This window comes from Mycetomoellerius zeteki, unplaced genomic scaffold (genome assembly GCF_001594055.1).
Source record: "Mycetomoellerius zeteki isolate Tzet28-1 unplaced genomic scaffold, Tzet1.0 scaffold156, whole genome shotgun sequence".
NCBI lineage: Eukaryota > Metazoa > Arthropoda > Insecta > Hymenoptera > Formicidae > Mycetomoellerius > Mycetomoellerius zeteki.
Window position 1 is genome coordinate 963,432 of NW_017256511.1, and position 17,049 is coordinate 980,480.

The following is a 17,049-nucleotide window of genomic DNA, read 5'->3' on the forward strand; positions in this document are numbered from 1 at the left end:
GGAGCCGTCGGAGGCGAGGTCTACCAAAGCCACCGCTGTCGAGTGGAGAGACGCGAGGGTGTAGAGACGCGAGGGCGAAGCGTGAACCGGCGCGGTACGGCGCGGCGCAGCCCGGCGCGGCGCGACGAGACGCGCGCGTCGGAGAATTCGCTCGATACCGACGACGGAGCGACGCCACCGTGAATCCTTACTCCAGAATGGTGCGTAGCATCCATTGGGTTATTCCGCGCTCATCACGCGGCTCCTGCATGCGTGAGCCACGCAGGACGTCTGATCGCCGGCGCTTAATTTCAATGCCACTATTCCCACTTCGTTAAACTCGTCTTTTGCATTCGGGATCAGATGAATGCTTTCGTATGACATTTGCAACAGAATCTTTATTTACCAATGTATAAATATATTATGTGATAGATATTATACTAAAAAAATTAACAATTTAATTTTAATGTTGATATATTTTCATTTTTTATATAGAAAGAATGGTTTTGCTGAAGCAAAAAAATTTAGCTAAAAATTTTTAGCTAAATATAGATTTAAAAGTTATTTTTTGTCGGATTATTATTTAAAATAATTATGTAAAATGCTCGAGTTGGTTGTGAGAATAAAATTTTTTGCAGTATTTTGTTCATCATGCTTGAACTTTTTACTAAATAATTATTTTAATGGTGCAATAAAAATTTTTTCAGATGTGTTAACTAGCTAAATTTTTAAATAAATAGCAAAATTATTCTTTCCGAATACGGTACAGCGCATCTACTTAAGAATCATAATTAATAATAGAAATTAAAAAGCCTTTTACGGTCGAAGCTAGATCTATAATGTTTCTCACATAGCACGGTCTTTAAAAATGTTTAAATCTACTGCAGTCGAATAATTTTAGTAAATACTTAGGCCAATATTCATAATCGATTCTTACTTCAAGATTCTTACTACCGTTTTAATGATTTATGACGTCTCAAGACTGTACTTAAAAATAGTTTTAAATGTAAAAATCGACTATAAATATTGGTCTTAATCTTAGAATATTAAATCTCAGAATCGATCTAGATTGAAATCATCGTAAGTATTAAATATTTCCAATTTGTATAGCATTATTATCGTTTGCATATATTTTTATCAATTTAAACTTTGCAACTTATATGCATTATTATTTACCAGGTTTTCAGAGATCTACGCATTTATTGGTAAATTGTAAAAAAAATAATGTGATTACAAATTCATTATACTCATTATAGAAAATATTTTCAATGCAGCCACTTTATCTCTTCATCAGTGATGCAGTCGACGCAGTCTTCTTGATTAATCTGTTACAATGTACAAATATTAGCAAATACAATCGCGTTTCATATGGTTTGTTCGATGATCGAATTACTTCTATTAGTTATTGTCCTCTTGTAGTAGTCTTTTTTTCGTTTAAGGATTTAAGGACCGGGTTTACTTCTTTATTCCGTGGGAATCCTGTTTTCTAAGGAATTAAATTAATTTATTTCGTCAATTCGGAGAACGTCGCGTATGAACGCTACATGTACATATGCATATATATACTATGTGTACAAACGTATACATATAAATATATAAATGCGCGTCATTTGTATATCAATATGTAGTACACATTATCGACCGTTTCCTTTTTATTTCCCTTTCTCTCATGAAGAGATCCTAGGCCAGAAAATGCATTATTTGGTTCATAGAAAATAACAGTTCGCGACATACATTCGGAAAAATTGTACAACAATTGTTTATCAATACATATGTATACATATATATAGTTGTTAACAAGTAAATAATATGAAAAAAAAGGCTCGGAATGCTTTAATATGCGCTGATAAAGTTGCGATAGACGATGGTAGCAAGTACCCCAAGAGCGATTGGAATCAACCAGGACCACCAAGAACTGCAATTGCCAATCATCACATCACGATGCAGCATCGACTATTTACACATGACGATTCATATTTATACATGATACTTGAAAAGAAACAGGCTTTCTGCCTGTATTTAAATGCAGACAGTATGAACACGGTCATGTTTGATTTTATTCATGCAGGTGTTAAAATTATTAAACGAATATATTATATATATATATTTATCTTAATATATATTTAATAAAATTTAAAAAAAATGTATTTTTTTAAACAAAAAAACAGTTAATATGCTATTAAGGGCACTCTACTTAGAGCTACAAGCTGACGTATTTAATTGATCAATTGATAGAATTTTACTAATTGACCAATCAAGGAATGCTTTTGACACATTTATAGCATTGAGTGGATCATATCATTTATATCAAAATACTAAAGTTTCAGGAAATCACAGAAAATTAAATTTAAAGAAATTTTTTTCAAATATAAAATTCAACTTTTTAACATACTGTATAATCAATATTAGAAATGCCTATACCGGTCGAAGCTAGATCTTTAATGCTTAAATAATTCAATGTGAATTATATAATATATATACTATATATGTACTTGTATATATATCATATTTGTAGTCCTTCAATTTTTAATTTTTACAATATTTACAGTTTTTCAGCACATTAACATTTTGCTAATATGATGCTAATATGATTGTGCATCAAAATTATTAAGAATTGCTTGTCAATTTAATTTAATTCGTGATATTATTTCAATAGTTTAATTGCGTTTATAAGTCCGGAAAACTAATTTGGCGCGCAATTTGAAGGACTACAAATATAGTATATATGCAAGTACATATATAGTATATATATATATATATAAAATTCACATTGAATTATTTAAGCATTAAAGCTTTAGCTTCGACCAGTACAGGCATTTTAATTTCTAGTATCGATTGTGTTTTTTACATGTTACAGTCTACAATAAGATTCTTATTTTTTATACTGTATAATATTAGCATTGTAAATGAAGCATTAGCATTGCTAAAATTACTTTCAAAGTGACTAAATAAGAAAGTCTTTGGAGTTAAATAATGAATGAGCTCATTAAAAATATACTAAAGAGACAACAGTATCAGCCTTGTAATCATAATACATTTGCACATTACAAGTACAAAAATACCTGAATAAGATAACATCAGATGAAATACTGACATCATTACTTTAATTAAAAAAGATTTTTGTATTCATACCATCTGTGTATAATAATCAAAACTAAAGAAAGTTAAGAAGAAAAAATTTACTCTTATTAATGGGAAATTTAGAGACATTCATGAAACACAGTGTCAAAGAAAATAGATTTCTGGAACAGTAAAATATATTCTGAAATATTAAATGTGATGAAGATATAATAGAATTGTGAGAATGTTAGAATCATCAAGTTTGTAAAATAGTGCGATAGAAAAATGAGAATAAGATCATACCTAGAACTGTCTTCATTTTCATTAGACCAGTCTCTGGCTTTCTTTCCAGACTCTTCCATCCTTTCTGTCTAAAATACATACAAATAACCGATAATAAAAAAAATTCAAGAATAATGTAAAATGCAGTTTGTCATGAAAACAATTCTTACTTCCACTAACTCTCCAATTTTATATGATTCCATCATTTGCCTAGCATCAGTTGAATGTCCAATATCTTCGAAAGCTTCTGTAGCATCCCGTCCGCTTTGTTCCAGAAGTACTTCCTCACCACCAGGATGCTATTAAAGAAAATTGACATATAAGAGTAATTTTAATAAAAACAGTATAATGTACATAAAAAACATAAGTATTTAGTAAACAAAAACAAAGATTGAGATTATCACTCAATTATCAGATTGATATCACAAAGATCAGTGTCAAAGTTTTTTGTGAGAGGAAAAATTGCAACCTCATTGAGAAACGGGGTGACATTGTAGACATTATTATGAATGATGATCCATATATCTTTAGAAGTTTCAGCGTATTTCTCCACTTCTGCCCGTGTAAAGAGTTTGCCAGCTGACGTGGCGGCGGCGGTGTCGTCTTTAAGATCCTTAGTTGCCATCTCAGTTAGCGTGTCTTTAGCGTTCCTTTGCTGAGGAGACTTGAATTCACTATCCTTTAGCAAACGACTTCGTTGACTAACTCAATGTTTGTTTTCCTCATTTCATGACTGATGTTTCCGTTAGAGCATCAACTGGCATTAAGTAACAACTAGTAATGTTCGAAATAATTTGGGGAGATGGACTTTGATCACCATGTAATCAGCGTTTTTGATAAATTGGTGTCTAACTCGATTCCTGAAAGAATGAAGACTTGAAGACTTGTACGATTTTTCAAGCTATTCCGGATTAGTTTGCGAAAGCGCCGTATGAGGGCAATGCGATCGTGGTCGAATGCAGAGGTGCCAACTGTCAAGATACGTATATATGTACGGTCAGAGCCAAAAAGGTTGCAACACTTTTTTTTTCGATGGGTTTCGGAATGCAGCCTACTCACCGAGCGATTGGTTCTTATTTGTCGATCCATGAATAAGAACTAATCGCTCGGTGAGTAGGCTTCATTTTGAAACTCATCGAAAAAAGTATTGCAACCTTTTGGCCCTAACCGTATATATAGATCTGTCTAGAGATTCTATGGTCGGAATCTATAGTCCGGTCTTAATAGGTCTGTTCGCGTTGCATGAAATCCCCAAATATTTTTGCACTTAAAATGAGATAAATATATATTTGGCCTTGAAAAGAGAGAAAGCGAAGATGCCGAGTGCCAAAAGTGCAAGCAACGCGAACAGACCTAATCTCAAGCAATGGCTGCGTTCAGCAGAACGTTTGTTTTGCAACTGTTGGAAGTTTCCTTCGCGCTAATTGGATCATACTTTTAGATCTAGAAGAATGGTCCTATCTCGGCAGACAATCATAAAACGGTTGCAAAACTGTTGAGTCTGCTGAACGCAGCCAATGATCAAAGAAGATTGGAAAGAACAGAAGATTCGTGTATATTGTGAACAGAGTTACCTATTGAGTCTGATGCCCAATTATGTTAGCCGTAGTACTGAATGCACCCAATGTCTCAAGATGCTAATACGATTCTCTGATTGGTTCATGCGCTAGCTTAAGACCATCTCGAATCTTGAGCAACGTCTATGAATTCCACCTTTTAAGTATAAGGGCCATAGCACACAAAAAAACTTAAGCAGTAAAACGTAAGCAGTAAGAATTGACCAATCACAGTAGAGTCCACAAGGCCATAATATAAGCAGTAGCGAATCCAACATGTTGATTTCCTTATTGCTTACGTCTTACTGCCTTAAGCGTCGTCTACAATATGTGAAGTAAACTTGGTTTAAGAAGTAAGAGTAAGAAATTGACCAATCACAGTCGAATGTGAGAAGAATAATCGACTGTGATTGGTCAATTTCTTACTCTTACTTCTTAAACCAAGCTTACTTCGCATATTGTAGACGACGCCTTAAGTTTTTTGTGTGTCAGGGCCCTAACAGGGTATCAATCGTGAAACTTTATCCCTAGAATGGAAAATAAAAAGTGAAAATTTTTACCATATTGAAGTTAAGGGTTGGTTTATAATAGGCCGTGATTTGTTAACTTTTTCCGTAATCTGTAAGAATTGACCAATCACAGTCGAATGAGAGGAGACTAATCGACTGTGATTGGTCAATTTCTTACAAATTACGGAAAAAGTTAACAGATTACGGTCTATTATAAACCAACCCTAATGGAGAAATTTTTCACTTTTCACTTTCGCCACCGAAAAATTTCATGATGCGCACCCTGAGGGTGCGGTCACCGACAAGATACTATTAAAAACCATCAACTCTGGGCATATTTTCGGCGGTATATAAAGAATTCAAGGGCCCGGAAGTAATTGAAGAACGCTGATATTATCGACAATTGATATAAATTTGCTATTATTAACATAAATATTTCGATAATTTATTATTAAATTCATTATTTTTATTATACAAATTCTATATAAATAAGTACGCATACTTTTAATGCTATAATATCTTATATATTGCCGAAAAGTTATAATTTTTTTTCTCTGCAGTTATTATTCCTATTGATAATCAAATTCGGATGATAACATTAAAATCACAGTTTTAAATAAAAATCGAGTATTATTAAGTTTTAAACATATATACATGTCTACGAAATCATGAAATTAGTATCGTATTATCAGTTTCTTACTTTGACTTAAATTTTAACAGTTACGCGACTTCTATAAGCGTCGACCGTCTTTAATAATATCTCGTCGGTACTTCTGATCATTAATTAAAATTTTATTTTTATAAAATTATATTAATAAGAATTATCAATAAGAATTATATTTCTGAGTGCCACCCAGGTATTATTCTATTCTTGTTTACCGAATGTTAAACAAGGATGACATGATATCTGGACAGCATTCGGGTGGGAATTTGAACACGCCCCTAGAGCATTGTGGAAGAAAGCATCTTCTAGCATGGCTAGAGCAGTCTGGAGCAGAAAACGGACTATTTAACGCGACGAAGAAACGACGCTATCACAGTTGTGATGCTACTACAGTTGAATACACATAGTACAGTACACAGTATTATAGTATGACATACCATCGAGAGTCTGTTACGTCGACCTGTATGGAGGAAGACTTTAAGGAAATAATAGCCGAACTCGCCGTTCTTCCAACGGTAACTAGAAAAAAAAAAGGAAGAGGAGTAAAAAAGGTTCTATAATATGATTCTCACCAAACGCGTCCTGATCCATTTACTAATTTATACAAAATTCCTCGCGTTTGTACAAAGCGAACTTATAACGTTCGGTATAGTCGGTGCATTAAGTGGTTTAGGTTATTACGTGTACGACAAATACAAATGTGTGTATCAGGAATGCTGCACAGATGAATACATCCCTGCTGACTTAGATAGTAAGTGTAAATCCATATAATTTTTTCTTATAAAAAAATTTTAGATTCATGTGTATTGTCATCAAAGAATTGAAGATATTTTCAATCCAATAAATAATTCGTATATGTGGATTTATTTTTGTTAAAAGTGATTTGATGCGTTTATTTCCTTTAATATTTTCTTATAATCATTGATTATCATTAGTTTTGTTTAATTATTAATTTGTATCAGAAATAATTATCAATTTATATCAGAATATTGTAATTTATTTGGTAATTATACAGTTTAGCTTCCGCAGCTTAAAAATCAATAAAATTAAGCTTATTCGACGTGTTTTTGCATGGAACGAAAGAATCTGGCAAAAAAAAGAATAGAAGTCGTGCGGGGGGATGAAAGCTGCTTCGCGTGAAAAGTACTGGAAAATCGAAACTACATGCAACAATACAACACATTATAATCTCGTTTTGCCTCTGTGACTCTCGATAGATTTCCTCGATAGTAGTCAACTTTAACGCTTAATATCTCGGTTTGTGGGGCAGAACGATATTTTTTGTGTACTGAATAATTACCATCTATTTTTTTTTATATCTTCTATGTATACATTTACACAGAAATATTTAAAAATTATTGAAATTATAGGATTAGAATATGTACTTACTACTAAATTATATGGGCAACAAATTGCTCATGAAACGATAACAAATGCACTTCGGGGCCATTTGAGAAGTCACAATTCGTCTAAGGCGTTGGTCATGAGTTTTCATGGGACACCAGGAACAGGCAAGAACTATGTCGTGCAGATGATTGGCAAAACTTTTTATAAAAACGGTGTTCAGAGCAACTATTTCCATTTTTTCAATGGCCGTAATGATTTTCCTCTACAACAAAAAGTAGACGACTACAAGGTATACATTCAAATATATAATTCATTATAATAAAAGAAAGTAAATTAATAGACAATTTGTTTTTGTAGGAAGATTTGTACAAAATTATTTTCAAAGGTCTGCAACAGTGCGAGAGATCGATGTTTGTGTTCGACGAGGTGGACAAAATGCCAGAGGGTCTATTAAACGTACTGGTACCATTTCTAGACTACAACAACTATCACAAATCCATTAAGAATAGCGAATCCGTGTATCAGAACAAAGCTATTTTTATATTTCTCTCAAACACTGGCAGCGCCAAAATAGTGCATCATCTCAAAAATCTGTGGGAGAAGGGCAAGAAACGGGAGGACACAAAATTACAGGATTTTGAAAAACTCGTAGCTAGTGGAGCATTCTTTGAGAAGGGTGGTTTCCATTATAGTGATACTATACAGGCTAGTGTGATTGATCATTATGTACCTTTCCTACCTCTTGAGGAAATGCATGTTAGAAAATGCTTAGCAAAGTCTTTCACCGATCGAGATGTCACTCCGACAGAGGAGATGCTAGAAGAGGTACTGTCGCATTTAACTTTTGGCCCTGAGCCGCATAATTTGTACTCGATGGCAGGCTGTAAGAGGATAGAACAGAAAGTTGCTGCTATTGTGTATCGTAAACAATCAGAGTTCAAACCTATTGATTAAAATAATTTGTAATACTGAAATTGTTAATAAAAGTAATAATATTGATGAGACATTGTCATGTAAGCATTTATATAACATCTCGATAAGATCCTTTATTGATAGAATTTCTTATTGGCACACTCAGAAAAATATATGTCTAACAATTAAAAAAATAGTAAACTTAATTTTTCATACTTACAATAAAAAAAATATATATATATGAAAGAGATAATTAAATATATATTTTTGTATCTATATAGTTGTTCGATATAATTAGCAATATATCTATAGTAAAAAGAGAATAATTTCTCAATTTTTTCGAATAAATTTTTTTATAATTTATCAATTTGGGTGCTTGGAATAACAATATTTTACAGGCTTAATAAAATTTGGTGTATTTTTTTCTTAGGCTTAATACCTAAATATTACTATTCTATCCATTTGGACAGAATTTTGATTGGCACTAATTGAGCTTACTATAAATTAATGTTAGGCAGCATTTCTTTCATAGACATATAACTTGTTACTCCAAACAACAATCAGAAAAATTTACATATAATTACATTTTATCTAAATATATACAATATTATAAAAGTTAATTAATAGACATATGTAGGATATTATCAAGAATCATAACATCAAACATTTGCAAAATGAATGTTGATTCTTTGATACATAATTAACAATTCGAAATGAACATAATTTATGCAAATTTTCGTTGCAGACTTAACGATATTATTCTACAATGAGAAATTGCTCTCTTTATTCTCTAATTACCGAACACCCTGTATACAATTTGTGTACGCATTTGTTCGCAATTTAAATATAACTAGAAATACTTCTTATTAATTGTACGGATAGGATTATGTACAATTAATATCTGGCAATTGACTCTGAAATTTAATCATAAAGAAAAAAGTTGTCGGCAAGATACAGACCGCCATAGAATATGCCCATAAAAAATGAAAAAGATCATCTTTTAGATAAAAAATTCACTTTTTGTTAAAGTTGAAGTGGAGAACTATGCATCTATAAAGATGTTAATTCTTTGGTATAATGTTTCTCTTCTTTTAATTTCCTTTAAGAAAAATTTTATTCTCAAAGAAAATCAAATTCTTATCTTTTTAGGGCATTTTGTAGGCACTTATATTTTTCTAAATCACGTGCATTTTTGGACAAACAACTTTAGTCTTTATGATATCATCGCCTAACGATAATCAGGAAAATATTTCTATATATCTAAGTTGTCTAAGTGAAGCGCCAGACATACATCGACATCATGTGCTCGGATCTTGTTAAATACAATAGAACAGTAGCATCGAAGTTGCGCGTGCGCTATGCAAGTTGTGCATATATTTACCTATATTTTTTTATACAACGCAAAAATGCCTCGTGAATAAATTTGTCTTCTTATCCTTTTCTACTGAGGTATGCGTCGATATCATGATTGCAATGTAAGATGATTACCACGATGTTTATCACCATCGAATGGTCAATAAATTAGATAAAATGTCGGTTTTATAACTCCAAAAAAGGTATAAAAAGATAATAATATGATTTAAATCTTATCCAACTTTGTGAATATTGTAGCATTTTATTTTTTACGTTTTACCTTCAGTTTAACATTCTTCATGCTGTAAGGTTTAATTAATAGTTATCCAGAAAATTGACATGTCTTTTTTTGAGTGTAAAATTTTTATCATAAACGTTATATGATTAAATAAAGATATCAAATAATATTATACTAATAATATTATCTCCTACAGAAATATTTTAGAAATTTTTACGAATTTATATAAAACTTGATAATTTCAATTTACATAGGAAGGAAGCAACTTAGTAAAAGAATTATATCGATATTTTGTCAAAATATATAATAATCAATGATCACATAAAAAAAATCGGGAACTTTGAAATCCGACATATTATATGCACCGACATAATAACTAAACTAATTCATTCTTAATAATCCTATTCCTCCTCCACGTACTCTTTTGGAAAAAATCCGATTTGATCGCCTATTTTACCTTTCCACCATCCTTTGGCATCACCTTCCTTGCTCAGCACCACGACTCGACAACCACGTCGTAAGCTTAATTGATTACGTTCGCAGCCGCGGAAGTCGAACAATGCCTTGGCCAAGACACGCCGGTAGGGCCATAATAGACGTTGATCTAATTTCTCGAAGTTCTCCGAGAGTGATGCTCGCTCGTAGTACTAGTTTGAATACTCGGATATGTTTTACCGCTCCTTCCGCCCTGAAAAAATATAATATTTAATGAAACGCTTTAAAAAATTTAAGTAAAATAAATAAAATTTATAAGAAAAAATAGAATCTTTAGAAAAAAAATGTTTAACTCTAAATATTTTTTACTTCATAGTTGTACTCAACAGAAAAGTTGTACGTTTCGGTTTTATTCAAGCCACCTTCAACGATATATTTCAAATAATGGAAAATTGTAGATGATTTATCAATATTGTTGTACATCTCTGAAGGTTTGAAACCGAAATGTACGATTTTTCTTTTGGACACAATTATGAAGTAAATATATTCTTTATTAAAAATCTTTTGCGCACTATATATATATAATTACCGCGCCGTTACTCTCAATTGTTCTTTAATCTGTTCTTTATTGTTTTAAATATCAAGGGGAAAAGTCATTTATAAATATTTTTTCTAAATATTTTGATACAATTTATATATTTACAATTCAACGACATAATTATATATGATCTAAATATTTTCAATATAGTTTATTGTTAAGTATAATATAGAAATTAATTATGTAATAGACAAAAAACTAAAGTTAAATTTTCCTAAAACAAAGAAATTTTTTGTCGTCCAAGCTTACTTGATACTAAGAGCGTAATTGGTTTCATGTTTGAGGCGTGGTTGTCCAGTTGGACGAACGCGCAGCATGTAAGTGCCATCATCGCGGGATTCCAGTTTGTTGGAAGCTGCATCTCTGCCCATCTCCCCGACGAACCATAATTTCGCGGCGAGCGCACGTTCGCAGGGTAGTGGCGGTGGCGGTATCGGCGACGTCGGCATAGGCATACAACGACCTGAGTGCGCGATACACTGCTTGTGTACAGCAAGGCGACATGTCTCGCATTTGTAGCCCTATATGATACAACACTCGATTAAAAACTTGTGATTTGGATTTTCTAATATTTTGAGAGATCAAGAAATAAAATTGCAAATTTGGAAAACGTAAATTATGATCATTGATCTATACATTGGTCATTTTTTTAAATAAATTTAAAGCATTTTAATTCTTTAAATTAAAATGTAAAAGTTGTGATTCTATATCTTATTATCTATATATAACTTTTAGTATAAATTTTACACGCTTGAATTGTATATTCTTCATGCAGTTATAAGTAGTTGATAGCGCAAGAACTTAAAATATGTCACTAGTTAATTATTACTTGGAATATGCGGCCTTTAAGGAATTTTCCACATCGTTGACAGCTTTTAGGAGTATCAAATGTTGTCAACTTGAATTTATGATTGGTATTCCGACAGGCTGCGGGATTAACATTATCTATCGCATCCTGTAACGCCTTTATCCACATCTGCTTCTGTTCTTCTGTTCTCGCATATAAAGTATATGCCGTGTATGCTTGCTTATGTACAAGTAGCCACTGATAGGACCAACGTGAATCTCTGCCCAAAGTTCGGCGTCCTATGTGATCTTCCAGTCTATAGTCATCTAATCGTAGAGTTTCCCGATAACAATATTGGTCTCCTCTGCCAGCTTTGCAAATCAATACCACTTGCTCGAATACAAATGCATAACGGGCCTTTATCCGTTGGTCGCCATGAGCTTTCACCTACAGAAAAAACTGAATTAGCCATGCAGTTCCATATTAAATTAACTTTAACTCTATTGCAACGTTTTCTTGAAAACTAACAAACTAAATGTATATATTTTTGTTTGTGATAATATATTAGGCAAACCTTGAGCTCGCCGTCACGAAGTAATCGGCCGAAATCCTTCAGCTGCGCGTCTTCAGGGACATCCCAGTCGATTATCGATGCTTGAATGTCCTTTATGATGTCCAGCGTGTCGGAATCGCGTTTTACTTCATTTATGTATTGAGCAACATCGACCATCACTTCCCTTGCCTTCGTCAATGCACGGAAATCCTCTATCCATTCGCGAGGAGTTTCCTCTACCAACTTATCCAATAGCAAGTGATACTTGAGCACCCTCTGCATCGGCACAGATAGTATATCGCTCAGCTTAAATTTATTACTGTTAGCTTCTTGCTCGCACCTCTGCAATAAATATCATTGTTAAAATAGCTCAAATATATTACTTTCTTTGATCAATTAATGATTTTATATGGCAGGAATTTTTAGAGATTATATCACAGTAAATTTGGTGAAATGTTGACTTCTTTTTCCTTATAAAAGAACTGAATGTAAAATGTAAAGCTTTTAATTTTCTTTAATCGTTTAATCACATGATTTCACGATTTGCATTATGAAACTTACGATAACTTCTTGATTGACTATTTCGTTACGCGTGCAGGCTTCCTGCAGAGTATATTGTGCTAGGGTGAGATTTGCGCAGTAATCGCCGTAAATGAGGAACTTCTCCCGCCAGTCGAGGAAGACTTGGGCGATCGCGGCACCGTTTCGCGCCTTACGTAGCTGACTGTGGAAGCCCACATGGATCTCTGAGAGTTGCTTGATTGCGAAGAAAATGCGGGCGGAATCTTCGGGTCGGAGTAACGACGACAATGGTCGGACGAATTGTCTAAGTAGGTTACTGAGAACCTCTGTATAATTTCGCTCGGTTTCCACGAGTTCCTGGATTACGTAATCTCTTTTCTCTCCTCCAGAAATGGCACTACTCTGTTGCACGGAAATTATCTTGATGAATAAAAACGCTTTTGTGTGAATTATAAAGTAGTATGCAAGGTGTAAAGCGGAGCGCATGGTGAATAACTAAATTAATCATACATAAATGCAGTAATAATAAATGAGAATTCACTTTCCTATGGACTCAACACTGAAATTAAATACTGAATACATTTATATAATATTTCTGCATTTTAATGCAAGGTCTCTCTGATTATCTGCGTCTCCTTCAAATACTTCAAATAATGATCGAAAGGAAAGTTTGGGGATATTTTATAATATAAAAAATTATATAAGAAAACAATAGAAACAAGGAAAAACAATGATGACCTGTGCAACTGACGGAGGTGGTGGTAAATGTAGACTACAGAGGTCCTGATAGATTTCTTCACTCTGCGCGTGGCTGCAAAAAGCTCCATACCCATCCTCCTCGCCGACTGGATCCTCATTATCTCCTCCGCCACTCGTTTCGTCGCCTTCGCGTCTCCTAAATCTCCTACGACGGCCCTCATCTTCTCGGCTTTACCATAAAAATACAAAAAAAAAAAATACGACCATGCACTATGACATGCATACTGATGGGAATTGCTAAGTTCTCGGCAAAAATCAAATCATAATACAGCACAATTATAAAGTCTGCCACTGATGATAATTGCGATCGATATCTAACTTCAACCTGAAGAATAAAACAATGCCACCATTGTATCACATAAACGGTATATATAATTTAATTTTAATGCGTCAATATGTTATTTAATGGTATATAATATTTCGTGAATGTGTATATATATATGTATTTCGGAAAAAATATAATTTAAAAATTTTTGTGCTTCATAAAGCACAATAAAGATCCTGGAAATAGAGCCTCTTTCACACAGAAATATCCATCTACAAAAAAAAATATATCATGCATAATAAAAATGCACCTATATAAAAAATATACCATGCATAATAAAAATTTTCAATATTTTAAAAAATAGTTTTTCTTAGAATAAACGTAACTTATGATTAATGTTTCTTAGAATAATAAATTTGTATAAATGAAACAAAGCTGGGGTAAATTTGATTTTAAATCGCAGCATAACATCTTGTTTATGTATTTAAGAATGTTTCGATTCGTGCTTTGAATCATTTACTTATTTATAGATTGAAGAGGCTGCATTTGCGAAAGATAGGGATACAATAATGGCTGGTATTCTTTCAGTAAAAAATGTTCTTAAGCTTGTTAAGCCATAAAATGGCGTATACCTTCTCCGTAGAAGGCCAGTTACGTTGAGAATTACTCGAGAAGTAGAGCAATTCCTCATAAACCCGAGACTCATCTACGTCCACAGTCCTAGTTTTTAACGCCACGTATCCATATGTGGCACTAAATCAATTAATATAAAAGTTAACTAAACTCTCTGTTGTTATTTTTTGAAAGCCGAACAGTGTAATTATTTCTTTTATCGATCGTTATTTAAAAAAAAATACATATATATCTATATAACGTGAATGAAAAGAGAAGTTTTATTTTAACAAAGAGACAAACCTTAATATTTTAGAGTCAAGATATAACATTTCTTGTCATTTAATATTCAATGAATTGTGTATAAATTAATAAGTTACGAAAATGTAACTTAGTAATGGACTCTTACCCTGCTCCGGCACTTTGCAAATCCTTATAAATATCCTCTTGCGATCTTCCATGACCAACGGAGAATCCACTGTAAGAAATATATATATTTCCTTATTATTTCTTATTTATTTTGTAATTATTAATCTATTTATCTTTCAATTGTGACAAATTGATGATTGATAATCAAATTTTAATATGAATGAATGTAGATATCGATAGATTACTTACGCTATACCCTTTCGCCTCAGTCGTGGACAATTGGACAAGGCGGAGAGTGTGCAGAGAACGCGATGGAAGTTAGAAAGGTCAAATAGCATCGACGGCTCGAAGAGTTCTGAATCGGAGAGACCAAAGACATTCGAACACGCTGATAAAAATACTTTTATATTACGCAAACATAGAAATTGTGCCATTTGCGGCTTTTGATTCACGTCTTTCATGTCTATGCATCCCGTATCTACAATGTTCAATAGATTGCACAGCAATACACCATCTCGTAATGTATAGGCCAAGTCGAATGCAGTTGCCTGTGGCCAATTGGCTTTGTGATCTGCTCGTAGTGCGCCACATCTGATCAACCATCTGGCAGATTCATGCCAAGCTTTATTAGCATCCACACTGTCTGTCCTATTCATTTTGATATTTCTTTGTTCAACAGTTAGGACATTGAAGGCACATTTATAATTTTGTTCAATGGTTAGGACATTGAGAAGGCACAGTTATAATTTTGCAGATATTTCATACATTAGATTCCAAGATTCCATTTATCACGCTGCTATCCTATTAAATATAAAAACATCATAGATTAAATAGATATAATTATAAAAAGAATACATAAATTTTAGCATTTATTATATTACAAAAAAATAATTATTAAAAAATAATGAGATTGAGAAGTTTGAACAAATTGAGATTACAAGTAATAGCATGAGATTTTTTATGATAAATACTTAATATGTGATACCCTTTCATAAAATTCAAGATAACTACTAACATAAAAGTTATATTATGAAATACATTGAATATTATAATGCAAGAAATACAATATTATTTTACACACACACGTATGCTTCGATATTTATTGCAATAACTAATTATAAGATATTAATTATATCCTATGCTAATACAATAATATATATTCATAATATTATAGACACTAAAATAACTTGTTAAGAAAGCATGTGTCGATAAGGTTTTATCTTTATTATTATAAAAGCTACATTCACGTATCACGAAAAAATGTTCGCGTAAAAGAATTTTCCTAGAAAATGAATCGCCGTTAGAGAGATCAATCTGTAAGATTAAATCGCGTGTACCGCGTGATCTTTATCGTCTCTCAATCTCGGCTATTGCAAGTGGACTGACCACTGACCGACAATTCCAAGCCGAGCATCTCTCGAACCATGGAAGGGCCTCTTCGGGACACTGAAACGGAAGTCATCGCGCAGCTTGTTATTCTCTGTTGGGGCCAACGATACTCAGTGCGATCTGTTGTAACGGCGCTCGTGGATTCGCTCCGTAGTCCGTGGATGGTATCATCGACTATCGCGGCATCCCTTCTCCTGCGAGAAGGGAGAAAGACCACACGGACGTAAGTGGAGAAACGGAGGAAAGGCGATGAACACACGGAACCCTTTGGCCTCTTTGGAGAGTCCTTGGAAATTGGAGTTACTGCAGTGCGCGCGTATAGCCGTATAGCCTCGTGCTGCACGTAGCGCGTCACTCGGTCATTTTCACCGCGACACTTGTCGTGATGTTCACACCGCGTTACCTTCGCACGGTGAATTCGCGTCCGCCATACCACCACAGAAACCACTGCACGAATTGATTGTGACTGACGATATCGCTGCTCCAGTCCGAGCTGTCCGAGCAATCCGAGCAATGCCGAGCGACGAATCGCTTCGTGCTCCGTGCGCTGGGTCGATTGGGTATCCCACACAACGACACAACAGGAGTCAGGACTCAGGACCGGCCACACTCGTTCGGGAGCCTTGCGCGTGTACCGGATGTCGCGGCGCGACCGGATGCAGATTTTTTTCAGTTTCACCGCGCCGAATTTTTGCTACTTTGATTTTTGTTCGACGAAAATCAAGGAAGCAAAACAAATTGCACGAATAAAAATGTAGAGATTTAAAAAAGTATAAAATATAGATTTTTAATTTAATAAAATTTAATAAAATTAATTTAATAAAATTTTGATATTTTCATATATATTGTACGTTTTATAT

The 17,049-nt window shown here is 33.5% G+C and overlaps 3 protein-coding genes across 5 annotated transcripts; 1 reads left to right on the forward strand and 2 right to left on the reverse strand.

Annotated features, from left to right (window-relative positions):
* Window positions 1-1,109: 1,109 nt before the first annotated feature.
* Cyt-b5 (Cytochrome b5) lies at window positions 1,110-4,170 on the reverse strand. 3 transcript variants are annotated; one of them, XM_018445150.1, is made up of 4 exons: window positions 3,791-4,169; window positions 3,492-3,620; window positions 3,343-3,410; window positions 1,110-1,894 (listed from the first exon to the last, which is right to left on the reverse strand). In XM_018445150.1, the coding sequence occupies exons 1-4, from the start codon at window positions 3,944-3,946 to the stop codon at window positions 1,813-1,815; spliced, it is 435 nt and encodes a 144-aa protein (XP_018300652.1). In that variant the 5' UTR covers window positions 3,947-4,169; the 3' UTR covers window positions 1,110-1,812. The 3 variants fall into 3 exon arrangements, with proteins under 3 accessions (XP_018300652.1, XP_018300653.1, XP_018300655.1); XM_018445151.1 differs by having other exon boundaries at window positions 1,113-1,465; window positions 3,791-4,170; XM_018445153.1 differs by having other exon boundaries at window positions 1,879-1,932; window positions 3,791-4,170.
* A 2,181-nt stretch (window positions 4,171-6,351) lies between these two features.
* Window positions 6,352-8,440, forward strand: LOC108720896 (torsin family member). The gene is made up of 3 exons (XM_018445165.1): window positions 6,352-6,801; window positions 7,421-7,686; window positions 7,755-8,440. Exons 1-3 carry the CDS (start codon window positions 6,612-6,614, stop codon window positions 8,349-8,351), a joined length of 1,053 nt encoding a protein of 350 aa, XP_018300667.1. The 5' UTR covers window positions 6,352-6,611; the 3' UTR covers window positions 8,352-8,440.
* Window positions 8,441-10,183: 1,743 nt separating this feature from the next.
* Window positions 10,184-15,579, reverse strand: Vav (Vav guanine nucleotide exchange factor). The gene is given in 10 exon segments (XM_018445251.1): window positions 10,184-10,550; window positions 10,552-10,588; window positions 11,183-11,454; window positions 11,763-12,167; window positions 12,295-12,615; window positions 12,835-13,197; window positions 13,572-13,798; window positions 14,487-14,572; window positions 14,841-14,909; window positions 15,050-15,579. Coding segments are annotated over 10 exon segments (2,436 nt in total). The 5' UTR covers window positions 15,457-15,579; the 3' UTR covers window positions 10,184-10,301.
* Between the last annotated feature and the right edge of the window lie 1,470 nt (window positions 15,580-17,049).